The 27,178-nt window shown below is 40.0% G+C and overlaps 1 protein-coding gene across 4 annotated transcripts in view; it reads right to left on the bottom strand.

Annotated features, from left to right (window-relative positions):
- Positions 1-27,178, bottom strand: part of LOC134352539 (intermembrane lipid transfer protein VPS13B-like) — a 1,085,891-nt gene that overhangs the window by 230,102 nt on the left and 828,611 nt on the right. For all 4 annotated transcript variants that reach the window (XM_063059809.1, XM_063059800.1, XM_063059806.1 and 1 more), the window contains exons 31-33: positions 18,613-18,816; positions 8,660-8,783; positions 7,718-7,861 (exon numbers count right to left, since the gene is read on the bottom strand). In XM_063059809.1, coding sequence (XP_062915879.1) covers positions 7,718-7,861; positions 8,660-8,783; positions 18,613-18,816 — 472 coding nt within the window. The remainder of the gene's footprint in view (positions 1-7,717; positions 7,862-8,659; positions 8,784-18,612; positions 18,817-27,178) is intronic.

Here is a 27,178-nt window from a genome sequence, read left to right on the forward strand (position 1 = left end):
AGGGACAGAGGGTCCAGTGAGATGGAGGAACTGAGCGAAATACATGTTAGTAGGGAAGTGGTGTTAGGTAAATTGAAGGGATTGAAGGCAGATAAATCCCCAGGGCCAGATGGTCTGCATCCCAGAGTGCTTAAGGAAGTGGCCCAAGAAATAGTGGATGCATTAGTGATAATTTTTCAAAACTCGTTAGATTCTGGACTAGTTCCTGAGGATTGGAGGGTGGCTAATGTAACCCCACTTTTTAAAAAAGGAGGGAGAGAGAAACCGGGGAATTATAGGCCGGTTAGCCTAACATCGGTGGTGGGGAAACTGCTGGAGTCAGTTATCAAGGATGTGATAACAGCACATTTGGAAAGCGGTGAAATGATCGGACAAAGTCAGCATGGATTTGTGAAAGGAAAATCATGTCTGACGAATCTCATAGAATTTTTTGAGGATGTAACTAGTAGAGTGGATAGGGGAGAACCAGTGGATGTGGTATATTTGGATTTTCAAAAGGCTTTTGACAAGGTCCCACACAGGAGATTAGTGTGCAAACTTAAAGCACACGGTATTGGGGGTAAGGTATTGGTGTGGGTGGAGAATTGGTTAGCAGACAGGAAGCAAAGAGTGGGAATAAACGGGACCTTTTCAGAATGGCAGGCGGTGACTAGTGGGGTACCGCAAGGCTCAGTGCTGGGACCCCAGTTGTTTACAATATATATTAATGACTTGGATGAGGGAATTAAATGCAGCATCTCCAAGTTTGCGGATGACACAAAGCTGGGTGGCAGTGTTAGCAGTGAGGAGGATGCTAAGAGGATGCAGGGTGACTTGGATAGGTTGGGTGAGTGGGCAAACTCATGGCAGATGCAATTTAATGTGGATAAATGTGAAGTTATCCACTTTGGTGGCAAAAATAGGAAAACAGATTATTATCTGAATGGTGGCCGATTAGGAAAAGGGGAGGTGCAACGAGACCTGGGTGTCATTATACACCAGTCATTGAAAGTGGGCATGCAGGTACAGCAGGCGGTGAAAAAGGCGAACGGTATGCTGGCATTTATAGCGAGAGGATTCGAGTACAGGAGCAGGGAGGTACTACTGCAGTTGTACAAGGCCTTGGTGAGACCACACCTGGAGTATTGTGTGCAGTTTTGGTCCCCTAATCTGAGGAAAGACATCCTTGCCATAGAGGGAGTACAAAGAAGGTTCACCAGATTGATTCCTGGGATGGCAGGTCTTTCATATGAAGAAAGACTGGATGAACTGGGCTTGTACTCGTTGGAATTTAGAAGATTGAGGGGGGGATCTGATTGAAACGTATAAGATCCTAAAGGGATTGGACAGGCTAGATGCGGGAAGATTGTTCCCGATGTTGGGGAGGTCTAGAACGAGGGGTCACAGTTTGAGGATAGAGGGGAAGCCTTTTAGGACCGAGGTTAGGAAAAACTTCTTCACACAGAGAGTGGTGAATCTGTGGAATTCTCTGCCACAGCAAACTGTTGAGGCCAGTTCATTAGCTATGTTTAAAAGGAAGTTAGATATGGCCCTTGTGGCTACAGGGGTCAGGGGGTATGGAGGGAAGGCTGGGTTCTGAGTTGGATGATCAGCCATGATCATAATAAATGGCGGTGCAGGCTCGAAGGGCCGAATGGCCTACTCCTGCACCTATTTTCTATGTTTCTATGTTTCTAAACAAGGCGGATGAACTTAAGAGCGTGCATCAATACATGGAACTATGACATGGTGGCCATTACAGAGACTTGGATGTCTCGGGGGCAGGAATGGGTGCTGAGTGTGCCGGGCTTTAGATGTTTCAAAAAAGACAGGGAGGGAAGCAAAAGAGGTGGGGGCGTGGCATTGCTAATCAAGGATAGTATCACAGCTGCAAAAAAGGAAGAAGTCATGGAGGGATTGTCTACTGAGTCATTGTGGGTGGAAGTCAGAAACAGGAAGGGGGCAATAATTCTACTGGGTGTTTTTTTATAGATCCTCAATAGTAATAGAGACATCAAGGAGCAGATAGGGAGGCAGATTCTGGAATGCTGCAATAATAATAGGGTTGTTGTGATGTGGGATTTTAACTTTCCTATTGACTGGCATCTCCTTAGAGCAAGGGGTTTGGATGGGGTGGAGTTTGTTAGATGCATTGAGGAAGGTTTCCTGATGCAATATGTAGATAAGTCAATTTAAGGAGCAGCTGTACTTCAACTGCTATTGGTCAGGGATCAGATTTCTTGGTGGGAGAGCACTTTGGAGGTAGTGATCACAACTCTATCTCCTCTACCATAGTGCTGGAGAGGGATAGGGCAGACAATTTGGGCAAATATTTAATTGGGGTAGGGGGAAATATGATGCTATTAGGCAGGAACTTGGAGGCATAAATTGGGAGCAGATTTTTCAGGGAAATGCACAGCAGAAATGTGGCAAATGTTCAGGGAACATTTGCATGGCGTTCTGCATAGGTATGTTCCATTGAGGCAGGGAAAGGATGGTAGGGTAAAAGAAACATGGTGTACAAAGTATGTAGAGAATCTAGCTAAGAAGTAAAGAAACAATTATGAAAGGTAAGAGAAACTAGGTACTGTTGGAGCTATAGAAAATTACAAGGTTGCCAGGAAGGAGCTTAAAAATAAAATTAGGAGAGCAAGAAGGGGCCATGAGAAGGCCTTTGCGAGCAAGATTGAAGAAAACCCCAAGGCATTTTATAAGTATGCGAAGGGCAAGAGGATGAGCCATGTGAGGATAGGACAAATCAGGTGCGATAGTGCAAGCATCTGCATGGAGTCAGAGGAGGTAGTGAAGGTACTCAATGAATACTTCAGTATTCACCAGGGAAAAGGACCTTGGCAATTGTGGGTATGACCTACAGCGGACTGAAATATTTGAGCATATAAACATTAAGAAAGTCGGTGTGCTGGAGCTTTTGAAAAGCATTAAGTTAGATAAATCACTGGGTCCGGATGAGATATACAAGTGGGCAAGTTGTAGGAGAAGATCCTGAAAGGCAGGATTTATGAGCATTTGGAGAGACATTATCTGATTAGGGATAGTCAGCATGGCTTTGTCAAGGGCAGGTCATGCCTTATGAGTCTGATTCAATTCTTTGAGGATATAACAAAACACATTGATGAAGGTAGAGCAGTGGATGTAGTGCATTGGATTTTAATATTTGATAAGGTTTCCCATGCAAGGCTCATTCAAAAAGTAAGGAGGCATGGGATCCAAGGAGACCTTGCTTTGTGGATCCAGAATTGAATGGCCCCCAGAAGGGTGGTTATAGATGGATCGTATATTGCATGGAAGTCAGCGACCAGTGGTGTTCTGCAGGGATTTGTTCTGAGACCCCTCCTCTTTGTGATTTTTATAAATGACCTGGATGAGGAGGTTGAAGGGTGGATTAGTATGTTTGCTGACGACACAAAAGTTGGGGGGGTTGTGAATATTTCAGAGGGTTCTCAGAGGTTACAGCGGGACATTGATGGAATGCAGAACTGAGCAGAGATATGGCAGATGGAGTTCAGCCCAGATAAGTGTTAAGTGGTTCATTCCGGTAGGTCAAATTTAAAGACAGAATATAGTATTAATGGTAAGACTCTTGGCAGTGCAGAGGATCAGAGAGATCTTGGGATCCATGTCCATAGGATACTCAAAGCTGCTATGCAGCATGGTTAAGAAAGCGTATGGTGTGTTGGCCTTCATCAACTGTGGGATTAAGTTCAAGAGCTGTGGAGTAGTGTTACAGCTATATAAGACCTTAGCTAGACCCCACTTGGAATACTGTGTTCAGTTCTGGTCACCTCACCACAGGAAGGATGTGGATACTATAGAGAGAGTGCAGAGGAGATTTACAAGGATGTTGCCTGGATTGGAGAGCATGCCTTATGAGAACAGGTTGAGTGAACTTGGCCTTCTCTCCTTGTCGAGTGACGGAGGTTGAAAGGTGACTTCATAGAGGTGTATAAGATGATGAGAGGCATTGATCATGTGGATAGCCAGAGGCTTTTTCTCAGGGCTGAAATGGCTAACACGAGGGGTCATGGAAATAGGTATCCAGAGGTAAGTTTTTCACACAGAGATTGGTGGGTGAGTGGATTGCACTGCGACGATGGAAGAGGAGGATATAATAGGGTTTTTAATTAAAAAACTTTTAGATAGATACATGGAGCTTAGAAAAATAGAGGAATAAGTGGTAGGGAAATACTAGGCAGTTTCTGGAGTAGGTTACACGGTCGGCACAACATTGTGGGCCAAAAGACCTGTAATGTGCTGTAGAGTTCTGTGTGATGTTGAAAAAAGTTTGTACCTCGGGTTGAGGATGTTGTTGTTGAGTGACTCACCAAGCTGGCTTGTTAGCTTGCAGGTGTTTCGTTACCCTGCTAGACAACATCATCGGTGCAACTTCGAATGAAGTGTTGGTGATCTACATAGTTCGTCTTTTATGTGTCCTGTGATTAGTCCGTTTACACACACACACACACACAAACTGACTAATCACAGGACACATAAAAGACGAACAACGTAGATCATCAACGCTTCATTCAAAGTTGCACCGATGATGTTGCCTAGCAGGGTAACGAAACGCCTGCAAGCTAACAAGCAGCTTGGCAAGCTACACAACAACAGACTTCTATGTTCTATGTTCTATATTCTTAATTGTAGGTTGAGTTGGCAGTAACGAACACAAATGTTTGCATTCATTTCCAGAGCAGTAGAGTATAAAAGCAACAATGTAATGCTGAGGCTTCATAAAGCACTGGAGAGGCCTCAATCGGAGTATTGTGAGCAATACTCATTTCCTAAGAGTACTATTGTACCCATTATCTAAGAAAGGATGTGCTGATATTGGAGAGGTTTCAAAGGAAGTTCACGAAAATGGTTTCCTGGAATGAAAATCTTATCATATGAGGAGCGTTTGATTGTTCTGGGCTGGGCCTGTACTCGCTGGAATTTAGAATGAGGGGGAGGGGGGAATCTCATTGAAACCTATCGAATGTTGAAAGGCCTAGACAGAGTGGATGTAGAGAGGATATTTCCTACAGTGGGGAGTTTAGGACCAGAGGGCGTAACCTCAGAATAGAGGGATGTCTACTTAGAATGGAGCTGAGAAGGAATTTATTTATTCAGGGGGTGCTGATTCTGTGGAATTAATTGCTACATATGGGTATGAGGCCAAGTAATTAAGAGCAGTTAAGGCGGAGGTTGATAAGTCAGGGTGTGAATGGTTACAGGGAAAAGGCATGAGGATGGGGTTGAGAGGCAAATGGATCAGCCATGATCAAATGGCAGAGCAGACTCAATTGGCCAAATGGCCTAATTCTCCTCCAATGTCTTACGGTCTTATGGTCTAAATGGTAATGATGCTTCACTTGCCGATGAGCTTCAATGCCTTTCATGCACACTTTGAAAGGGAAAATAACATTGGTGCAAATCTCAACAGCATCAGGTGACCCTCTGATAACCAAGTATCCTTCGAGAGGGTGAACCCTCACAAGGCATTGGGCCCTGGCTGCGTATCTGCGCGGGTATTAAAAACCTGTGCCAACCAGTTGGCTGTTTCTCACCTGCTTCAAAAGGGCTGCAATCATTCTGGTGCCCAAAAAGAGCAGGAAAAATTGCCTCAATGATTATCGCCCAATAATTCAAAGTCAATTTATTATCCAAGAGTATGTACATGTCACATTATACTATCTTGAGATTCATTTTTTTTGCAGCCATTCACAGTAGGACAAAGAAATACAATAGTATCAATGAAAAACTACACACAAACTGACAAACAGACACGTGAGCAGCACACACATCTACCGTAATGAAGTGCTTCAAGAGGTTTGGCATAACTGCTGCCCAAGCATGGACCTGGACCCACTGCAATTTGCCTCGCCATGCTCCAAGTCTGCTATGGATGCAATCTTACTGGTCCTCCATTCACTTTGGAGGACCTAGGCAACTGCAAGACACATGTCAGGCTGCTGTTTATCGATTATAGATCAGTGTCTAACATCATCATTCCTTCTGTACTACTGACCAAACTTCAAAATGTTGGCCCCTGTAACTCCCTCTACAACTGAATCCTTGAGTTCCTCATCAGGATAAACAGTCAATGTAGATCAGAAATAACATCTCCTCCTTGCTGACAATCAACGCAGGTGCACCTCAAGGATGTGTGCTTCGCAAATTGTTCTACCTTCTCTACACTCATGACTGTATGGCTAAGAACAGCTCAAGTGTCACCTATAAATATACTGATGACAGCATTCTGTTGGTAGACTCTCAGATGGTGACAAGTAGGCACACAGAAGTGAGATAGATCAGCTGCTTGAGTAATGTCGCAACAGCAAAGTCACACTCAACATCAGGAAGACCACGGAACTCCTGTGTGTCAACACCTCAGGGGATCTATCCTGGGCCCAAGACATCGGTGCAATCACAAAGAAGGCACACCAGTTGACTATAATTCATTAGGAGTTTGAGGAAATTTGATATATCACCAAGAACTCTTACAAATTTCGATAGATTTACACCAGAAAGAATTCTAAATGGCTGTACCAAGTCAGTATGGAGGTCAGGCAGCATCAATGAAGGGGAATAAACAGTCGACACTTCAGGACATGCTCTCTTCTTATTACTGCCTTTGGGGAAGGAGTTACAGGAGTCTGAAGATCCACATTCAATGATTTAGAAACAGCTTCCTTCTGCCATCAGATATCTGAATAGTCCATGAACACATAAATACTACCATTATTCCATTTTATTTACACTATTTTTTCACAACTTATGGATTTTTATGTCTTATGCACTGTACTTCTGCTGCAAAAACAACAAATTCTACGCCATGGCAGAGATAATAAATTTGATTCTGATTTTTCTCAGCTATTTGGAAAAGAAAGGTAATTTTTGTCAAAATTAATTTGGGTACCGACCTGAAACTACTGTCGAAATATAAAGAACTACAAATGATAAGCAGGTACGCTAACTACACAGTAAAGAAATGCATACAGACATATTATTTAAATATACACTAAAACGTGACAAAACTATACAGCTGATTGATAAAAAAGAGAAGTTTTCATAGTCCTATAATTCAGAACACTTCTCCCTTCCAATTAAAGTTCAAAACCACAATCTGTGAATCATATTGGTGCGAAGTGTCCGACTTTATTCCCCAGTTGTTTTCTGGCTTCCAAAAGAAAACTATACACATAGCATGAGACTGTAATGTGATATTCTGCAAGGCATAATCTGTGTTATTCTTCATTTTTTTAATGTCAGCTATAGTTTAAAAGACCATTGTTTACCTCGCAGCTCCATACATCAGTTGTCCCTAATGAGATCACATTTCCATTAGAACATTCAGCAGGGATCCCCTTTGTTGCTTGTTTCTTTGCATTAGCTTTTGAAATGCTGGCAACCAGTATTCATGTGAATCAAGACCTTCAAACCACAAGCAAATAACTTGTGGTTGAACTTCTTTCATAATTTTTATTCCAATGAAAATCATAAACAGCAGCACAGACCAGTTAGATTGAGCGACCTGCTTCTATGCTGTAAATTCTACCTAATGCATGGAGAACGATAGCTGGGGTTTGTTCTTAATTCAACACTATTAATCTGTATGTTATGGATCAAATTTAATGTCACGATTCTTACATTATCCCTGTGGTTGAGCATCATCTTCCATCTTCATAAATGCAATTCAAAAGATGAGAAAGGAAATTGAAATCAGGTATGAGCTTACCTCTGACATTTGGTCTGACACCACCACTCCAAGCATATTGGCTTCTATCAGCTGTTGTAAGAGCTGTACTTGAGCTACACTGAGGAAGAAATCCAGACTTGTGGTAACGTTGACTTCCAGTGAATGGCCGCACACTACTATTTCCTACAATGGTATTATATATAACATTATAATCTGATTTCCTGCATAGTAGCGTCATATGAATGTTTCAAAACAAGAATACCAAAATTAAAGTTGAAAGGTTATATGTGACACATATATAATAAAAATGTAGTAAATTCAAATCTATATATCAGGCAGTTATTAATTCATAGAAAGTTTTTCCAGACTTTAGAAATGGGACTCATTCCCCACTGGCAGTCAGTCGGATCAGAGTTGATCTATCAACTTCTTGCACCCACCCTACTTCTGAAATTCTTATATATTTTATGAAAGTAAATTTGTTCAATCTCTATTTAGAAACTTTTTAGAGTTTCCTTCAGCATCCTTGCCCCATTTGGTTTTTAGTGAAAGAGTAACCGGGAGTACTTCATTTGGTAGCCCCAGCTTCCAAGAGCAAAAGGAATTCTTTGTAAGTTGAGCTGGATGCAATTATAAAGCAACTGGGCAGACAAGAACTCATCTTTCTTTATGCAGAAATAGAATTTATATAAAAAAAACTGTCCATCAAATATGCTGCTAACTTTGAGAGAATTAACAGAATATTAACAAGTAAAATTTGACATCAAGCCACAACAAAAATTTAGGGCAAATAACCAAGTGCTTGATTTGACCTGTAAATTTAGTGACAAAATTATAGATCACTGATGACAAAACAACTAAATTCATGCAGACATGGAAAAGGGGATTAAAAAGGAAAAGTCAAAGCAACTTTAGTAGATAGAGAGTCTAGATAATTTTAGATGGCAGAGAGAGCAGTTCATTAAAACTCACATTACTGACCTCAGTCTGTGCATTCTCAGGTGAGAGTTTTTTAAAAAGAATGGCAGGGGCAGCTGTTATTCGCAAACTGAAGTCTGTCAAAATTGGAGTTAATATTGCCCTTCGCTCTTGATGACGACGAATACTGTGTAAAAAGACATATAGTAATGCAATGTTATTATTCCTCTGCATCAACTTAGTTACAGACCAGTTGTCAAACTGGCAAATAAACATAGGTCATTTCCAAATAATTAAATCAGATTGTTCGACGCAGCCTTCCTTACACTCCATAAATGAGTTACAGCTTAATAACTAAGGTCAAAATATTTACTGGGATGGGTTGTAGAGATGAGAAAAGTGGGTTAGTAGTGCACAAAATCCTTGGTTTCTGTATATTATGGAGATTCACACTCTCTTATCAATCCAACTGACTGATCTGGCATCCTGTAGGGCAGGAAATAGTCAAGCAGCCCATGGGAGGAAGAATGTCCAATCTATGGCCCAAGAAAGTCATGGTCCCGGACACCAAGTATTTTTGGATAAGGTGATATGTCAATGATACGGTAGTTTTGCCTGGAAGTCCTCTTGATTCATAAAGAGTAATGTATATAAAGACAGTTCTGCTCTCCTTAGGCTTATTAATATATTCAAAACGTGAAACCATCTTCCAGTTGTGGATTGAATAAACACATCTTGCCCCATGGAAGTAAAACCTTGTCTGAAAGAATTTACCTCATATGCTTGGTCTTTTTCCCCATTTAATGTTCCAATAATCACCCAACCTTCTGACTTAATTATACTAGAATTCCCTCGAGCCAGTCAACAACTTGATCTATTATTTAGCAAAACAGGTGTCCATATTTTTCAATCCAGAACAGAAATGTAGTATGAAGAAAGCCATAGAAAATAATTGAAAAACGAAGAAAGTTCAGCATAAGAAAAACAAACTGTTCCCTTTTGTGGAAGAATCTAGAACTCTAGGGTCACAGTTTGAAAATATGAGACTGTTCACTGAGACAGAGTTAAGTAAATATTTTTTTCTCTCACGAGTCTTTGGAACTCTCTTCCATAAAGGCATTTAAATCAACGTTGTGATAGATAGTTAGATACTTGATAAGCAAGAGGTAGTGAAAATTTAGTGTGAAGAGGCTGAATGCACTTACAAGCAAATCAATATGAATTTATTAAATGGCAAAGTAGGCTGAAAGAACCAGAGATTTATTTCTAACTTATACATTTGTTTGTTCATATCTCTATGTTGAATTCCTCCTCAGGATGGAAGTACTTATTATTACAATAAAAAGCATTTTTTTCTTGAAGAATAAACTGAAGCTTTTTTTTACTCAAAATCAAACCTGACATACTGGGGCAGTCCTGAACTGGTTGAGGTATTGTCCTCCAAGTAAGATATTAAACAGAGGACTCATGTGCTCTACCTCAAGATCTCACTCAACTATGTTGAAGATAAACAGGGGACATATTCAAAGAGCTCTGGTCATCATGTCATCTCTCAAACAACATCAATAGAAACACAATATCTACTCACTATCACATTCCTGCTTAAACTGGCTTGTTATGGAATTGGAATTGAATTGGTTTGTAACTTTCTGAAAGTATACTGAGATATAGTGAAAAAATTTGTTTGCATGCCATCCATGAAGATCATGCATACATTAGTACGCCAAAGCAGTGTAAAAAAAGGGAGAATGCAAATATAGTATAGGAGTTGCAAAGAAAGGGCAATACAGGTAAATAAATGAAGTGCAAGAACCATGATTGGGAGAAAAAGAATCCATCTTTAGCATATGAGTGGTCCATTCACATGATGACAGCTGGATAGAAGCTGTCATGGTACATGTGACAACAATAGACCATTCCTTGGGTCTGGTGGTGTGTGCTTTCAAGTTTTGTATCTTCTGCCTGTTGGCAGAGGGAGGAAGAGAGAATAACCAGGATGGGAGGGGTCACTGAATTTATTTTTGGGGAATTGCTATTATGATGATTTTCTTTGTAAATTCTTGTAACAAATAGCATCTATAGGGTTAAAATCGGTCTCAACTGAGACCGAAGGAATGATTATTGCTTTAAAAAATATATAATTCCAGAAGTCCTCTTCTGTTAATGACCTCTTGCCTCAAAACCAATTAGTGTGCTTTAACAAGTTATCTCAAGCAGCATTTTACAAATATCTTCAAAAATAATTCATTTAAACTAAGCTTTCAATTTGGTCCTAAATTTGGTCGTGATGTTACACTGTACTCCACCAGATGGTACAAGTAAAGTAAGCACTAAATAATTTAGTTTGCTAATCCCAGATTCATGGCAGGATTTTCAAGAGCCCTTGCCCCATAAGATTTGAATTAGTTGACTTGAATTTCATAAGAATTTAGCTGCTGATGTAAAAACAGATCTTTCTTTACATCTGCAAAGTGGAATCTAAGATACACTTCTGAAGCATGTGGGACTTGATAAAAGGAAGGAATTGTAAGTTCTGTATAACAAAGTATTCCGAGACTCCCTTGGGGAGGAACTTATGAAGAGATGTGAGTAAAGTTCTATCTGCATGCCAAGTCAAATAAGGCTAGTCCACAACCAACACATGAAGCTTACAAACACTCCTTGCTGAAAGTGATCAATTCAAATGATTATTTTAAAGTAATAGTCATAGTGCACAACAGCATGGAAACAGGCCCTTCAGCCCACACAGTCCATGCTGACCCAATCTTCTGTTTAGTCCCATCTACCTGCACCTACAGCATATCCCTCCAAACCTCTTTGATCTATTTACCTATCCAAACTTCTCCTACATGTTACAATTAAACCTGCATCTATCACTTCTGCTGGCAGCTTATTCCTCACTTGCACCACTTTCTGAGTAAAGAAGTTTCCCCTCAGATCCCCCTTAAATATTTCACCTTTCACCCTCACCCTCTAGTTCTAGTCTCACTAAACCTCAGAGGAAAAAGCCAGCATGCATTTACCCCATCTATACCCCTCATTCTCCTGTTCTCTAGGGAATAAAGTCCTAACCTATTCAATCTTTCTGTAAAACTCAGATTAAATTGCAGAAAATTGATAGGTACCCATTGTTCTGAAGGATGGTTCACAACTTATGGAGTAATACGTAAAGCTGCATGCAAGATAGTAAAGTGTCATACAGAAGACAGGAATTTAAAAAGTAATTTCACAATTCAGAGATGTCCCAAAATGTTGTACATAATGGAGTTATTTCTGAAGTATAGTCATAGCTTCAATGATATATGAAAGTAGAAGCAACAGCAGACCAATTGGCCCTTCTATCAGGCTCCACCATTCAGTGGGATAACGGTGGGGGCCTCATGTCTTCTTGTGTAACTGTTCTCCATAGTCCTAAAATCCTCCAATATTTTGAAAGCCTATCCTCATTAAATAACTCTAGCCCTTTCAACCTACATGATCATCTGGGATCACCAGAGATTCACAATCACTATTGGCAAAGCAATAACCCATAAATACCTTTCAGATAAATAAATATATAGAGTGTTGTTTAAGGAATAAATGTTGGCTAAAATTTTGAGACAATTCCTCTTGAAACTTATACATTCATAATAAAAACAGAAACTGCTGAATACACTCAGTATTTGTGAACCACAAACCAATAAACCTTCTCAGAATGCAACATTTTTCCTTCCACAGATTATACCTGACATGGTGAGTGTTTCCTGCATTTTTATTTCAAATTTCCATTTTCTACATTTTATTGATTACTATTTACATTCAATTGAGAAGATAAATGGGGGTTTTAATTAATGTCTGATTCAACAGAAGAGAGCAACCAAAGCACAGTGAGATGGAAAGAGACATAGAAAGAAAGAGAGGGACAGAGAGAGTCAAAGACAGAGAGATAGGGAGATGAAAAGGTTGACAGAAGAGAGGTAAAAACAAAGCAGAAAGAAAATAACAACAATCCTTGCTTTTTCTCTCTCAAATAAGGAATCAAGACTCCTCACTACATATGTTTACCATTTCTGAATGACAAAAAGCTACTGCTTATAATTTCAAATTTGTTACAACACAGCTGATTTCCCAAAACTAAAATTTCAGTCAGCTTTACACATGATAGAACTAATACCATCACCATGGACTATAACAAAACATATTTCATTCCAATTCTGACTGCATCTCAAATGTGTTCACAGGAGATATGTAGCTCAGTGTTACTGTGACCCAGCTTTCTCAATTTATATCAGGGAAGGAGATAAAGATAGTAATTTAAACCTCTAGATAGCATCCACAACTGGGTTTAAACTTTCTCCGTGGCTCTAACTTGGACTGTCAGTTCCTCAGCTCCCAAAGAAGATCACAAACATGTTTCTACTCACTAACAGAATGTCCAAAGAGGACAACAGAAAAATTGGTATTAAAGAATTTTGTCAAAGTTGGTCTGCATGGTGACACAGCTAATCTGACAATCCCAACTGCCCATGTTCGATCTCTAGTGCTTTTGTGCGGAGTTTTCTCATTTTCCCTGTGAGAATCTGGGTTTTTTTTTAACATTCTTCAGTTTCCACCCACATCCCAAAGCTGTGCAGGTTGGTCACAGTAAATTGCCCCTCATGTGAAGTTGTGTGGTAAGAATCTGGGAGGAGTTGATGAGAATGTGGTAATAATAAACAATGGAATTTATGTAGGATGAGTGTAAATGGATGGTTGATGGGCAATGGTCAGAGCTTGAGAAATCAGCAACAAGCCTAGAAAATGGAGGAGTAGAAAGTACATAATACCACATATATAATGGACAGGAGTCTGCTCAAGATTGGAAAGGCTGGGTCGAGCCATGATCTGGAACAGCCTTCTTGTGGGAGGGAAGGAGGTGATCAAGTGTAACAGCAAGACCCTTGCTAAATAATATAATTAAGCAGAATCAACATGGATTGAAATGAGGGAAATTATGTTTGACTAATCTTTTAGATATCCATGAGAATATTTTTAATAAATGAAAGGAAACTAATATATTAGGATTTTTCAGTAGACTCTTAATAAGAACACCCACAGGAGAGCAGTGTACAAACTAAACACACCCACTAAATTAACTCTTCATCTGACTATCTCTGACCTTTTGTTCTTAGCCTTCTTCCACTGTCCCAATAAACATAAAGTAAGCTCCAGGAAGGCATTTTACAACTGGCTTAACAGCACTGAATTCAACAAATTCAGATCATTGCTCTTCTATTTACCTTCGCTCTTTTATTTACCTTTGATGGTAAATGTTAACATAAGTTCTTGTATTCGCGGACACATCCACTTGGCCTGTCCTTTACTTCTTTGCATGCTTCACTTCCCTATGCCCATCATCCTTCCTGCTATTTAGTCTCTTCTGCATTAAGCAATGGACTACCACTTGCACTACAGCAGACTTGTCTCTGATTGTGCAGTTTTGCACTGATGGCTTGTTTTGCATAGTCCCTTTTCTTCACTTCATTGTAAAACTTCAGCAAATTATATTCTTTGTGGTGTCTGAACCTGTGAAGCTGCTTCAGTGTACATGCACTATACTTGTGCATGTGAGAATAAATTTGACTTCATTCAATCCCAACTAGCCGGCTGGTGGAGTAGTGTCATCAGCGCTAGACTTTGGGGTGGAAGGTCCTGAGTTCGAATCCAGCTGGCTCTTGTGCGCGCTTTCCATCCATGCTGGGTTGAGCGTCGAGCTAGCAACTTGACCTCGTAAAAAATAAATTGCTTGCTACAAAAACATCAACAGCAAAAAGTTGATGGCCTATGCTCTCTCGTGAGTTTAAAGGCAATTTCTCTCTTTTTCAATTCCAACTAAGGCAGCTCTCTCCTCTCCTTCCTCTGTACCTTAAACCTTATTTTAGCTTTAGCTTTTCTCAGTTCCAAAGAAAGGTCTGTGATTTAAAACATTAACGCAGTATCTCTCTCTATAGATACTGCCTGACCAGCTTGAGAATTTTGGTTTATGTTTTAATGTTAAATTTTCAACTTCTCTGCTGTTCTGCTTTTATCCATGACAAACAGGCATGGAAGTTTCAAAGTTCAAAGTACATTTATTATCAAAGTGTATTTATGTCACCATAAAAAACCTGAGATTAATTTTTTGTGGGCATACTCCCAATAAATCCAATTGCCATAATAGAATCAATGAAAAACCACACCAAAAGTGTGGCCAGTGTGCAAGAGATAACAAACTGTACAAACACAAAAAGAAAGAAAAAAAGAAATAATAACAATAATAATAAATAAATAAATAATAAATAGTAAGAACATGAGATGAAGTCCTTAAAAGTGAGACAATAGGTTGAGCAAGAAATTACCCAAAGTTTAGGCCATTTAAAGTTCAGGCTAAATTGAAAAGGACAGGGTGTCAGGGCCGGAGGCACGGGATGGGTCAGTTTAGCTCACTGCTCTGCAAGGTTCACTCATCTCTGCGCTGAGATGAGCCTGTGCCCTGCAACTAATGGACTGCTGAATCGTTTGCAGTGATGATTGGCTTCGTGGCTGTGGACTCACATTTGTGAACTTCAGTTGTTTGTTTGCTTTCGTTGTTTACATGATTTGTTTTTGTTTTCTGCACATTGTGTGCTTGATGGTCTTTTTTTAACCAGTTGCATTGGGTTTCTTTGTTTTGTGGCTATCTGTAAGGAGCTGAATCTCAAGGTTGTATAATGTATACATACTTCGATAATAAATGTACTTTGGAATTTGATTCTCATGTATGAATCTTAGCTGTCCAGATGTTCCAGGGTCGGGTGAAGAACCAATGAAATGGCACCTGCTGTGGACCTATTATGCCAGTAGGCAAATTGATACTAGAATGTACAATCATCACAGTGATATTTGATTCTGCGCTTCGCGCTCCCTGGAGTACAAATCGATAGTAAATATCAAAAATTTAAATTATAATTCATAAATAGAAAATAGAAAAGGGTGATCATTTACACTGGTGGTGCGCAAGTGAAACAGGTCAAAAGCTTTAAGTTCCTTGGGGTCAATATCATAAATGACCTGACTTGGTCCAACCAAGCGGAGTCCACTGCCAAGAAGGCCCACCACCACCTTTACTTCCTGAGAAAGCTAGAGAAATTTGGCCTGTCCCCTAAAACACTCACTAATTTTTATAGATGCACCGTAGAAAGCATTCTTCGAGGGTGCATCACAACCTGGTATGGAAGTTGTCCTGTCCAAGGCCGGAAGAAGCTGCAGAAGATCGTGAACACAGCCCAGCACATCACACAAACCAATCTTCCGTCCTTGGACTCACTTTACACCGCATGCTGTCGGAGCAGTGCTGTCAGGATAATCAAGGACACGACCCACCCAGCCAACACACTTTTCATCCCTCTTCCCTCCGGGAGAAGGCTCAGGAGCTTGAAGACTCGTACGGCCAGATTTAGGAACAGCTTCTTTCCAACTGTGATAAGACTGCTGAACGGATCCTGACCCGTATCTGGGCGGTACCCTCCAAATATCCGGACCTGCCTCTCGGTTTTTTTGCACTACCTTACTTTCCCTTTTCTATTTTCTACTTATGATTTATAATTTAAATTTTTAATATTTACTATCGATTTGTACTCCAGGGAGCGCAAAGCACAGAATCAAATATCGCTGTGATGATTGTACGTTCTAGTATCAATTATTTGGCGACAATAAATTATAAAGTATTGGAGGAGATCCAAGTTGCTTCTCAGGCAAGAGTTGATATGTTTCATCACTGGATGTAAGTTCTACTGGAAGATAATCATTGAGGCAGGTTATCATGTTCTTCTTAGGTACCAGTACAATTGAAGCCAAAGCGAGCGGTCACAGATCTCAGTGAATACTCCATCCAGTTGATGAGCACAGGTCCTTATTGCTCAGCCAGGTACCTCATCTGGGTGAGATACCTTCTGTGGGTTCACCCTCCTGAAGGATGTTCTCACTTCCACCTCAGATACTGAAAACACAGGATCCACAGGACACAGTGGGTTGTGGGAGTTTGCAAAGGTGCGTCCATGTGAAACACATATGGAAATTATAAAATTATGCTACTTTTAGGCCAGAGATCGATGTAGTCCATAGGTCATAGCAAGAAAATAGAGGAAAAAGGAAAGACATATGCAACAATTTCACACCCAGAGATCCTACTGTGATTAACTTTGGAGCAAAAACGATATGTATTCAAAAATTAACCTTTAGCTCCAGATAAATTTGTGAGATGCTATTTAAATTAATTTAGCTTTTACTGTAATACCTGAGCATCATTTTGTATCCAGAAGGGCAGTGTGGCTGGAAATGCCTTTATTCGAGAAGCTATTTAGGAAGTTACAGATTTCATTTGTATCTATTTACAACAGTTCAAGACCAGTTTCATGATCACTTGATGATCAGTCAATCAACTAGTACTTAAACTCTGCTTAAGCAAACATGTCACAGTTTTAAAGATAAACACACACTTCCGCTTTTGGATAAAAGGGGGTTAATCACAACATACTTCAAACACTCTAATTCAAGACTATTTCCTCAACTTTCTATCTAACACAACATTCTGATATTACCACATATATGCCTATATAACTGATGACTACAAGAAATGTGAGCAATAAGGCTTAAATTAAAATACTCCATGTATGTGTCACATCAATAGCTAGAATTGCTTGCATTAACACCATCAACTGCACTTAAAGCACTATGCAAGTCTGTTCCAATACAGTTCTGGCCAGTATTTATTTAGATGTGATACACTCAAGTTAATGTATTAATTTACAGGTCGTGACCATCACCCTTCATGGCTTCCTCCTATTAATGTTCTAATGGAACTAATTTACATTTGGTTTTATCTCAGTAATGCATTTCCTCTGCCCAGAGTTACTGAAACAGCATTGCAGTCCATCTTCTAATCTTTTCCAAAAGTTAAACAGTGAGTGATGAGTGTAAGGCACCTTCTAACCCCACTGTTTGATCATCCACCCTTCAGAGAAGACCACCTGTGGTTTGTTTTTTCAAACTACATATCCAGAATATATACAATTACAAATGCCTACAGCTTACTCCTACATAATGTTCTCAAATGAACTTTAATCTGAAAGCAGTCGCTGAACGATGAACTCTAAAAACTTAACTCCAAAGAGCCCAAAAGGTAAATCTCCACTGTGAATATTTATTTACTTGCTGTCTGGATTGATAGAAGAGGCTGTATGCAGTTACAGCAAAAACACAAAATCCACTTTACAATGTAATTTTAAAGGACACATCTGCTGCAATTTAAAACAATGGAAGGATTTGGTCTCTACTATTTGCAGTGAGTTAGAGAAACATTAAGCTCAGGTCACAAGTGGCTCCTGTTCCTCTCTCAGTTTCACCTATCACCTACCACCTTGTATTTCTTCCTCCCCTTCCCCCACCTTCTTCTTCTTTTCCTGTCCTGATAAAGTGTCTCAGCCCGAAATATTGACTGCTTATTATTTTCCATAGATGCTGCCTGGCCTACTGAGTTCCTTCAGCATTTTGTGTGTGTTGCTCTAAATTCCAACATCTGCAGGTTTTCACATCCTGTGTGTTACTAGTGATCACACAAAGGGGATAAATTTCAAGCAGGTCTTCAAACACTCTGATGCAAATGATGTCTTTTGGGAGTTAAGAATGTTTTGTATAGAATTAAAGAACATTTTCAAAGACTGCATAAAATCCAAAAGAGAATTGAATATTCCATAACCTGATTTAGAAAGCGATTTTGGCAATATAACCATCAAAACTGGATTTAATAGAGGCTTCACATGGATGAAGGGTTTATGAGGGAGAAAGTGTTTCTACTGATGAAGGATTGATAACTGGAGGAGATAAATTTAAGATAGCCAATGGAGAGTTGGATATACTTTCAGGTTGCAGCTTGGTCAGATCCAAAATATACTTCATGAGAAGGAAGTAGAGACATTGTTTGAGATGACTTAAGCCAGGGGGTTCGTCCAACATCTTACAAATCCCAAAGACTCTCTCACCTACTGGCCATATTCCATTCCAGTGCTGGATTCTGATAATTCCTTTCATTTTCTGCACAAAGTCCTCCTCTGCTAACTTCCTTTTCAGGCTTTAGCTGATCCCAGAGGGCTGTTCCAATGGTAATGGATTGCAGGTCTACTTGGTATTGTCTGTCTTCAACTTCGGATCCTGGGTCTCGCAATATTCCCAAATTCAGAGCTTTCCTGTGGTGGATAAAAAACAGTGAGCATTCTATCTGTATCCAAACATTTAACAGAATGCCTAAATAAAACAGCAAATCATCCTAAATATCCCAGTGAAGTGGGTAGTTAAGGGAGAAATACCATTAAATATTTATTGAAAAAGTGACCTGCGTTGTCTAGACATTGGACTAATCCCCACATGCTTTCTCTCTGTAAGTCACATATAAGAGTTACTTTGCACAGATTTGATGATGCTCATAATTGTTTCTGAGTGGAACAGTTGAACCTGGGCAATTCTGAGCGTGATTCCCCCAAAAGGCGACGGCAGGCATGTACATGATACAACATCCTTTATTTCTTCCACTGCCTGCTTAAATTTGAGCATCAAGGCAAATCTAAAATCTTTGTTGTCAATTGATGAGATAAAAATAGGAGCACGTCAGTTTATGGTTCAGGAATGAGATGGCAATTGAAATTGATAAATAGTTTATTATTGGCACAGATACAGATGCACAGTGAAAAAGTTTGCTTTGCATGCCATCCATACAGATCACTTCATCACTTCACTGCACTGAGATAGTAAATGGGAACAAAAACAACAGAAAACAAAATAAAATACTGCAGTTACAGTTGAAATGCAATGCAGCAAAAAATAAGTTGCAAGGGCTAAGACATGGTAAATTATGAGGTTAAGGGTCCATCTTTTTATAAAAGATGATAATTCAATTTGTCTTATCATAGTGGGATAGAAGATGTCATTGAGCATCCTTTTAGACCAAAGGTTCCCAAGCTGGGGTGCACAGACCCCTCAGTTAATGGTAGGGGTCCACAGCATTAAAAAAAGTTGGGAGCTCCTGTTTTAGAGTTTTATTTCTACTGCTTGAAGGGAGGAGGGAGAAGGGAGATGTCCTGGGTAATTGGGCCCTTGATAATTTTGGCTGCTTTACTGAGGTAGTAAGAAGTGTAGAGAGAGTCTATGGAAGGGAGGTTGTTTCATGTGAGCTGCACTATCACACTGAAATTCCACCAATAGCATCTCCCAATTACACCTTATAATGGGCAGCTACAGTTATATAGTTTAGTAAATGCAATATTTTAAAATCTATTGTGAGTTGCACACAATAATCACGAGCCCTTTTACCCACCTGCACCTCACAATTGCTTTGTACCTTTGTACTCCTCATGGTACAGGAGTTGATCAGATCAGAGGTCTGTCACACACCACAACGAACTGGATTATACATGGAGAGAATGTTTCCATTAATGGGATAGTCTAGGACCAGAGGATAGAGACTTGGAATAGAAGGACATCCCTTTAACCAGAGAATAGCAGATATGTCAAATTCATTGCCGCAGATAGATGTGGCATATTTAGAGGGGAGGTTGATAGGCTCCTGCTTAGTGTGAGTACCAAAGATTATGGGGAAATATCAAGAGAAAGGGGTTGAGAGGGAAAATAAATCAGCTATGATTAAATGGCAGAACAGACTAGTGGGCCAAATGGCCTACTTCTGTTCCTATGACTTATGATCTTATGGCCCTGGACACACTAAGGAGCATGAAACACCCACCCCAAAACATTCACTTCCACAGCGGCCTTGGTTGTCACTATACTATGCTACCAAGGTGCACACTTATCCCACAATAGTCAGCATGGCAGTTTTGCAGCAGCTCCAATTCTGAATGCAGCCATCACAGTGCTTTGCGTGTCAATTCCCATTGCGCTGCTTTTAACATACTGCCCAGTTCTGTGAAACCTCTAAGGAGATCTAGATGGACAATAACTCTGTACACAACATACTGTATATTCAGCAAATCACAAGAGGGTGCACTTCAATTTCCAGGCATATATGCCTGAAATTATCACTGCATACAGTTCATACCATTAGAATTTGTTTGCTTAATTCCCAATTCACAACTGTACAAAAGAAGGTACTTTGTTTATAAAAATACCAGTCCTTAAATATTTCAAGATGTGTTTAACATTTTATAAACTAAAAATGTTTCACTTATTTTTCTCAGGTGATCCCATTACAAAGATGATATCTTTAGTTTAGAACAAAACTGTATTATGTTTTGATTTAAGATATGGTAAACAGAAGAATTGTTAAGCAGATCAGTTTTGCAGCTAAAGTTTTATAGATTAAAAAAGATAAGTAATTAGAAAAGATTGATCAAGATTAACATAAACTGTGTTACGAAAATTTTGTCATTTAATGCTAAGCATTCAATGCTTCAATGATGAGCTCACAACCAATATGAGCTCATGCAACAATGGATTGGTTTTTGATTTTCTCTTCTATGCCTAGAAGGGTGGTTAAAGTTGAGCTGTTAACACACTGAGTCTCAATTCTTTCAGATCAAATTATTTCATGAGGTTCTGGCAACATAGTGGTTATGAGATTAAACTAAGATCCAGGCCAGGACATGAACCAGAATCAGGTTTATTGTCACTGACTTAAATGACATGGAATCTGTTGTTATGTAGCAGAAGTACAGTGCAATATAGCACTATAGTATATGATTTTGAATCCGACCCCACCATCAACTTCACGAAGTTATATGTCTGGAATTCTACAAAAGCTAATAAATCTGCTGTTCATAACATGGCTTCATCTGTCTTTGAAGAATAAATGAAGACCGATGACTTCTTTAATATCAGTTCAGTCCACAGGCAAGACTCTTATTATCTGATCACTGATCTGCTTAATTACTCACGTTTTAAGCCACCTACATTATTCTAATGTAGCTCACCTTACAACCCAGCACAATATAGTTTTCTGGATTCAACATGAGTTCAACTATTTTAGAAGGTGGTTTTATTTTGCACCATGTCTGGACCATCTTTTTCTTCTTTATTTCTTCCATTACCAACACCCTGTATTCTACTGTCATATAGGACACGAATCAGGCCACACTTGGAGTACTGTCAACAGCTTTGGGCCTCTTAGTTCAGAAAAGAATGATTGTTATTGGAGATCCCAGAGGAGGTTCACGATGATGATTCCTGGAATGAAAGGGTTAACATATGAGGAGCATTTGGCAGCTTTGGGCCTGTACTCACTGGAATTTAGAAGAATGCGTGGGTATCTCAATGAAACCTACTGAATGTTGAAGGACGAGATAAGGTGGATGTGGAGAGGATGTTTCCTCTGGTGGAGGTATCCAGAACTACAGGGCACAGCCTCAAAATTGAGAGGCGACCTTTTAGAACAGAAGTAAGGAGGAATCTTTTTAACCAAGGAGTAGTGAATCTGTGGAATGCTCTGACAGACTGCGGTTGAGGCCAAGTCCACAGGTATACTTAAAACGCAAGTTAATAGATTCCTGATTGGTCAGGGCATCAAGGGATATGGTCAGAGGGCAGGTGTATGGGGTTGAATGGGATCCAGGATCAGCCATAGGCTGAATGGCTTAATTCTGCTCCTATGTCTTATGGTTTTTTATTTGATCTACCTTACTTTCCAATCCATTATACACTTTCTCTTTTGTTTGATTTTTCCTTTCTCATTTTATCTGCATCTTAAAAGTTGTTGGGGCAGAAAATCACCCTCAATTATTTGCTTTAAGCATTGTGTGGCACCTTCCGTTTCTCAATTTCAGCTTTCCCTCTGTAATTAGTATTAGTTTCTTTTTCAGAACTTGATAATCTTCCTCATGTTCAGGACAAAGTGTGCAAAGTCATACAGCTCAGAAACAGGCCCTTCAGTCCACCACATCCATGTTAGCCATCAAGTACCCATAGTACAGTATTAATCCTAACTAGCCTATAGCCTGCAATGCCTTGCCTTGGCAATTCAAGTCCTTGATGAGCTACTTCTTACACGTTGTGGGAGTCTCTGTCTTCCCTCGCTCCTTAAGCAGTTCCACTGCTTTCTCAGAAAAAAAAATTGCCAATATGATTGTGTGAAGGAATCTCTTCATTCAGCATGAAGACATGGGCAACTACTTCTGCACACACAAGCATTGCATTTGGAAATATGCTGATGAAATGCCAGGGCACCTTTTCACCATAAGAAAGATTGTTCAATTTGAATCCAGAGCACTGTGACTTGCACAGCAAAATTAATCAAAGGATGAGGAAAATAAAATTTGTCAAAATTCCCAAGAGTTCACTCATTTCTACCGACACCCAATGAACTGCATAAGGCAGCACTGATTTTTCCATATGGTTAACTGTTGAACCAATAGTTTAGAATTCATTATTTGAAATCTTTGTGGCTGCTTTCAAGTTTACCAATAGTCCAATTGCCACCCCCACTTCTGTAAAAAAAAACATCTCCAGCCTTCCAACCCTCTGACCCTTTACTCTGAGCTGCGCCAATTCTGACAACCTGTGCTGCATCACTGGTAGCCATGCACCCAAACTCTGGCATTCTGTTTAATTATATACCTCTCTGAACAAGTTTTGGGTCTTCTATGGCATGCATTGCATCAGAGGATCTACAGTCAACATCCTGTCTGCTAAAACTTCTAAGAAGTACAATGATCTTCACCCCATTACTTCAGTCTCCTTTTACAGTGTTAAAAGTGCTCTATGAACATAAGCTGTTGGATCACCCTCAGCTCTTCTTTTCAGTAATGCTCAGCTGCATCATTCAGTGTTGCTATTCTACCCGGTGCATTTGTTGCAACCACTTTAGGCCTCCTTGCACCAGGAATGGTGAACCCCTGCGCATTGCAGGCTTGCACTCAAGCACATTGTTTCACATACACACAGAGCACCAGTGCACTGCAGCAGCAATGACTCGGAGTTGTGCACTGCCTTTAATCTAAAGGAAAAATCCCAAGGCATTTTACAGGCAAGCATATGGAAAACAGACACCAGACCATAAAGAAAGAGATGTGGAAGGGTAGCTGAAAACTTGGTCAAAGGGATGTATTTAAAAAGGCTTTTTAAAGGAGAATGGTGAAGGAAGAAATATAAAGAGGAAATTCCGCAAAAGTCAAATACACATGGTCGAAGTAATTGGCACAAGCATTAAGATTAAATTCAAGGTCCATAAGATAAGGAAAATAAAGACCTGGGGTTCATATGAATGGGGAGCAAAGAATAAAGTTTGAGGTGGAGACAGCATGGTTGAACATAATTTAAGATGAATGCAGGATGAGATATATGCAGCAACACTAAATCTGCATTTTATTTTCTTTTTACTAGCTCGATGTAATAATGTATGACATGATCTGTTTGGATTGCATACAAACAAAATCTTTTCACTGTATCACAGTGCACATGACAATAATAAACCAACAGCAATACCAATACCATTGTTTTGGCCAAGTTAAATGTATGAGATATGTAAGGGGTTCCTTCTTTTATGTTACTGCTAAGGTTGATAAAATGGCTATAACCATAAAAATTGCTGGTGAACACAGCAGGCCAGGCAGCATCTATAGGAAGAGGTACAGTCAACGTTTCGGGTCGAAGGGATGAAGGGTCTCGGCCCGAAACGTCAACTGTACCTCTTCCTATAGGTGCTGCCTGGCCTGTTGTGTTCACCAGCAATTTTTATGTGTGTTGCTTGAAATTCCAGCATCTGCAGATTTCTTCGTGTTTGCGCTAATAAAATGGCTTCTTTGTTATGTTATAATAAAATGGCTTCTCTGTAATGTTAACTGCTGAGTTAACGGTAGCAGCTTGTTTGGGTTATAATTACTGATAACGAGAATTGTATTCATTTGTTAACCAATTGGGATAGATGTTATTCTTTCTTGTGTGTCTGTAAGCTACTGTTTTCGCGGGCTTTGGGGAGAAGGCGTGATGGGGACAGAGAGAGGAGACGCGATGAGAGATATGCTGTAAGATGGGCGAGGATTGGACCCCGAGCGGGAGTCCAAGGCCCAGGGTCTTCGGCGAGGAGAGGAGACAAGGACAGATTTGTGTGGAGCGTTTGGTCGACCACCAAGGATGGTCCCATTCAAGGGTCGGCGAAGTTCGGAGGACATCGACTGAAGGAAAGGGAGACCCAGTTTTCTAAGAGCTCCAACTAATTATTTGTGCACAGAACTGATAGAGTTACTGACTTGGCACTTTTGTTCTACTTGTTTCTACTAACCAATCACCAAGAAATACTTATAAAGTGTAATCATTTAATCGCATATGGTGTGCTGTCTGTTATTTGGCATGGTGGGGTACATCACACAGCATCTACACAAACTTGATTACCCAGTTTGGTGGGGCCAAAGGCTGCTTCCCCTAGACGAGGTCGAAGTCATAGTCATGGTCATACTTTATTGATCCCGGGGGAAATTGGTTTTCGTTACAATTGCACCATAATAATAAATAGTAATAGAACCATAAATAGTTAAATAGTAGTATGTAAATTATGCCAGTGAATTATGAAATAAGTCCAGCACCAGCCTATTGGCTCAGGGAGTCTGACCCTCCAAGGGAGGAGTTGTAAAGTTTGATGGCCACAGGCAGGAATGACTTCCTATGATGCTCTGTGTTGCAACTCGGTGGAATGAGTCTCTGGCTGAATGTACTCCTGTGCCCACCCAGTACATTATGTAGTGGATGGGAGACATTGTCCAAGATGGCATGCAACTTAAACAGCATCCTCTTTTCAGACAACACCGTGAGAGAGTCCAGTTCCATCCCACAACATCACTGGCCTTACGGATGAGTTTGTTGATTCTGTTGGTGTCTGCTACCCTCAGTCTGCTGTGGGTAGCAGACACCAACAGAAAGTGAGCTGAGCAAGCCTGAGGCTTACCAGGAGGCTACAGATACCTTCCGCTTGGACCACTGATGCATCCTTTCCTGCACTACACTCGCTATTGTGACTGGCCCCTTATGAATCCCCACTGAGCTTCACCCAATCACTTCAGTCTCCTTTAAGAAGAGTGAAAACAGCAGATTTAAAGGTAAAACAGATGATCCCCATTAACCAATATGAGTGCTAAGGAGGTGGAGATAGAAAAAGATTGATGGAATAGGAGGTGGGACTTCTGAACAAGTTGAACAGTAGGGAGAAAAGAATGGATAAGCTACAAGGATAAAGGAGTAAATCAAGCCAACAAAGATGCTAGTTTCTAAATAAGTAGAGGAACAAAAATATCGGATTTCAAATCATGAGTACTTAAAATTATACAGTATCTAAAACCCCCTTCCATGTTAGAATTAAATCTTGCATAGAAAATGCACTAACTTGTAAATGGCTTCTCCAAATATATAATAAAATCACAGACACAAGAGATTCTGCAGATGATGGAATCCTTGAGAAACACACACAAAATGCTGGAGGACCTCAGCAGCTCAGGTAGCATCTATGGAATGAACTAAATGGTCAATGTTTCAAGTCAAGAGAGAGGCCTGATGAAGTATCTCGGCTTGAAAAGTCGACTGTTATCTCCCTTCACAGATGCTGCCTGACAGTTCTTCCAGTATTTTGTATGCTTTATATACAATCTGTTACATTTACAATATATTCCAGAGAGTTTGGTACACTCAAAACAGGAGCCTAGATAATTTCATTGCTTGAAAAGGCACAGCGGACTAGTGAGTGTGGAGAGGCCAATGTGTGTCTCCTTGTAAAACTCTGCTGTACACAAAAGATTAGCCTCATTCAACTAAACACAGGCCATGAATAAACCAGCTGAGGAACTTGTAAATCATGGGTGCCTGGACTAAAGCTGAGAGTCGCAGTTAGAGAAATAAAGAAATAGATTTTCAGTCCAGAGTAATGGAAACCTCAAAGATTACTTCCAGGCTTTGGTAGGAATATCATCATCTGGGAGGACAGTTAGGGAGCTGTGGGATCAGCATGGGGCCAGGATCCAGTAGTAAAAGATCAGAGAAAACAGGGAGGATGATGGTACAAGGAATTAAATGGGCCCTACCTACAAGAGGCTACAAGCATATTTGGATTACCATTTGACCTTCCAAGTCATTAAAGACTCTCACCATTTGACACATGCCCTCTTTTTGTTACTAACACTGTGAGGTACAAGAGCCAGAAGTCATAAACACAAGAGTTTCTACAGATGCTGAAAATCCAGAGTAACACGCACAAAATGCTGGAGGAACTCAGCAGGTCAGGCAGCATCTACGGAGAGGAACATCGACGGTTTATTTCTCTCCATTGAAGCTGCCTGATTTGCAGAATTCCTCCAGAATTTTGTGTGTGTTGAACAGGAGCCAGAAGACTCACACTCAACATTTTAAGAACAGCTTCTTCCTCTCTGCCTTCAGATTTCTGAACAGTCAATGAATGCACGAATATTATCTCATTATTCATTTTTTGCACTTTATGTTAATTTTCATAACTTATAGTAACTTTTATGTCTTGTCCTGTACTTGTTGCAAAAAAACACATTTCACAACTATTCATTTTTTGCACTTTATGTTAATTTTCATAACTTATAGTAACTTTTATGTCTT

The sequence above is a fragment of the Mobula hypostoma genome, chromosome 1 (assembly GCF_963921235.1).
Source record: "Mobula hypostoma chromosome 1, sMobHyp1.1, whole genome shotgun sequence".
NCBI classification, from domain to species: domain Eukaryota; kingdom Metazoa; phylum Chordata; class Chondrichthyes; order Myliobatiformes; family Myliobatidae; genus Mobula; species Mobula hypostoma.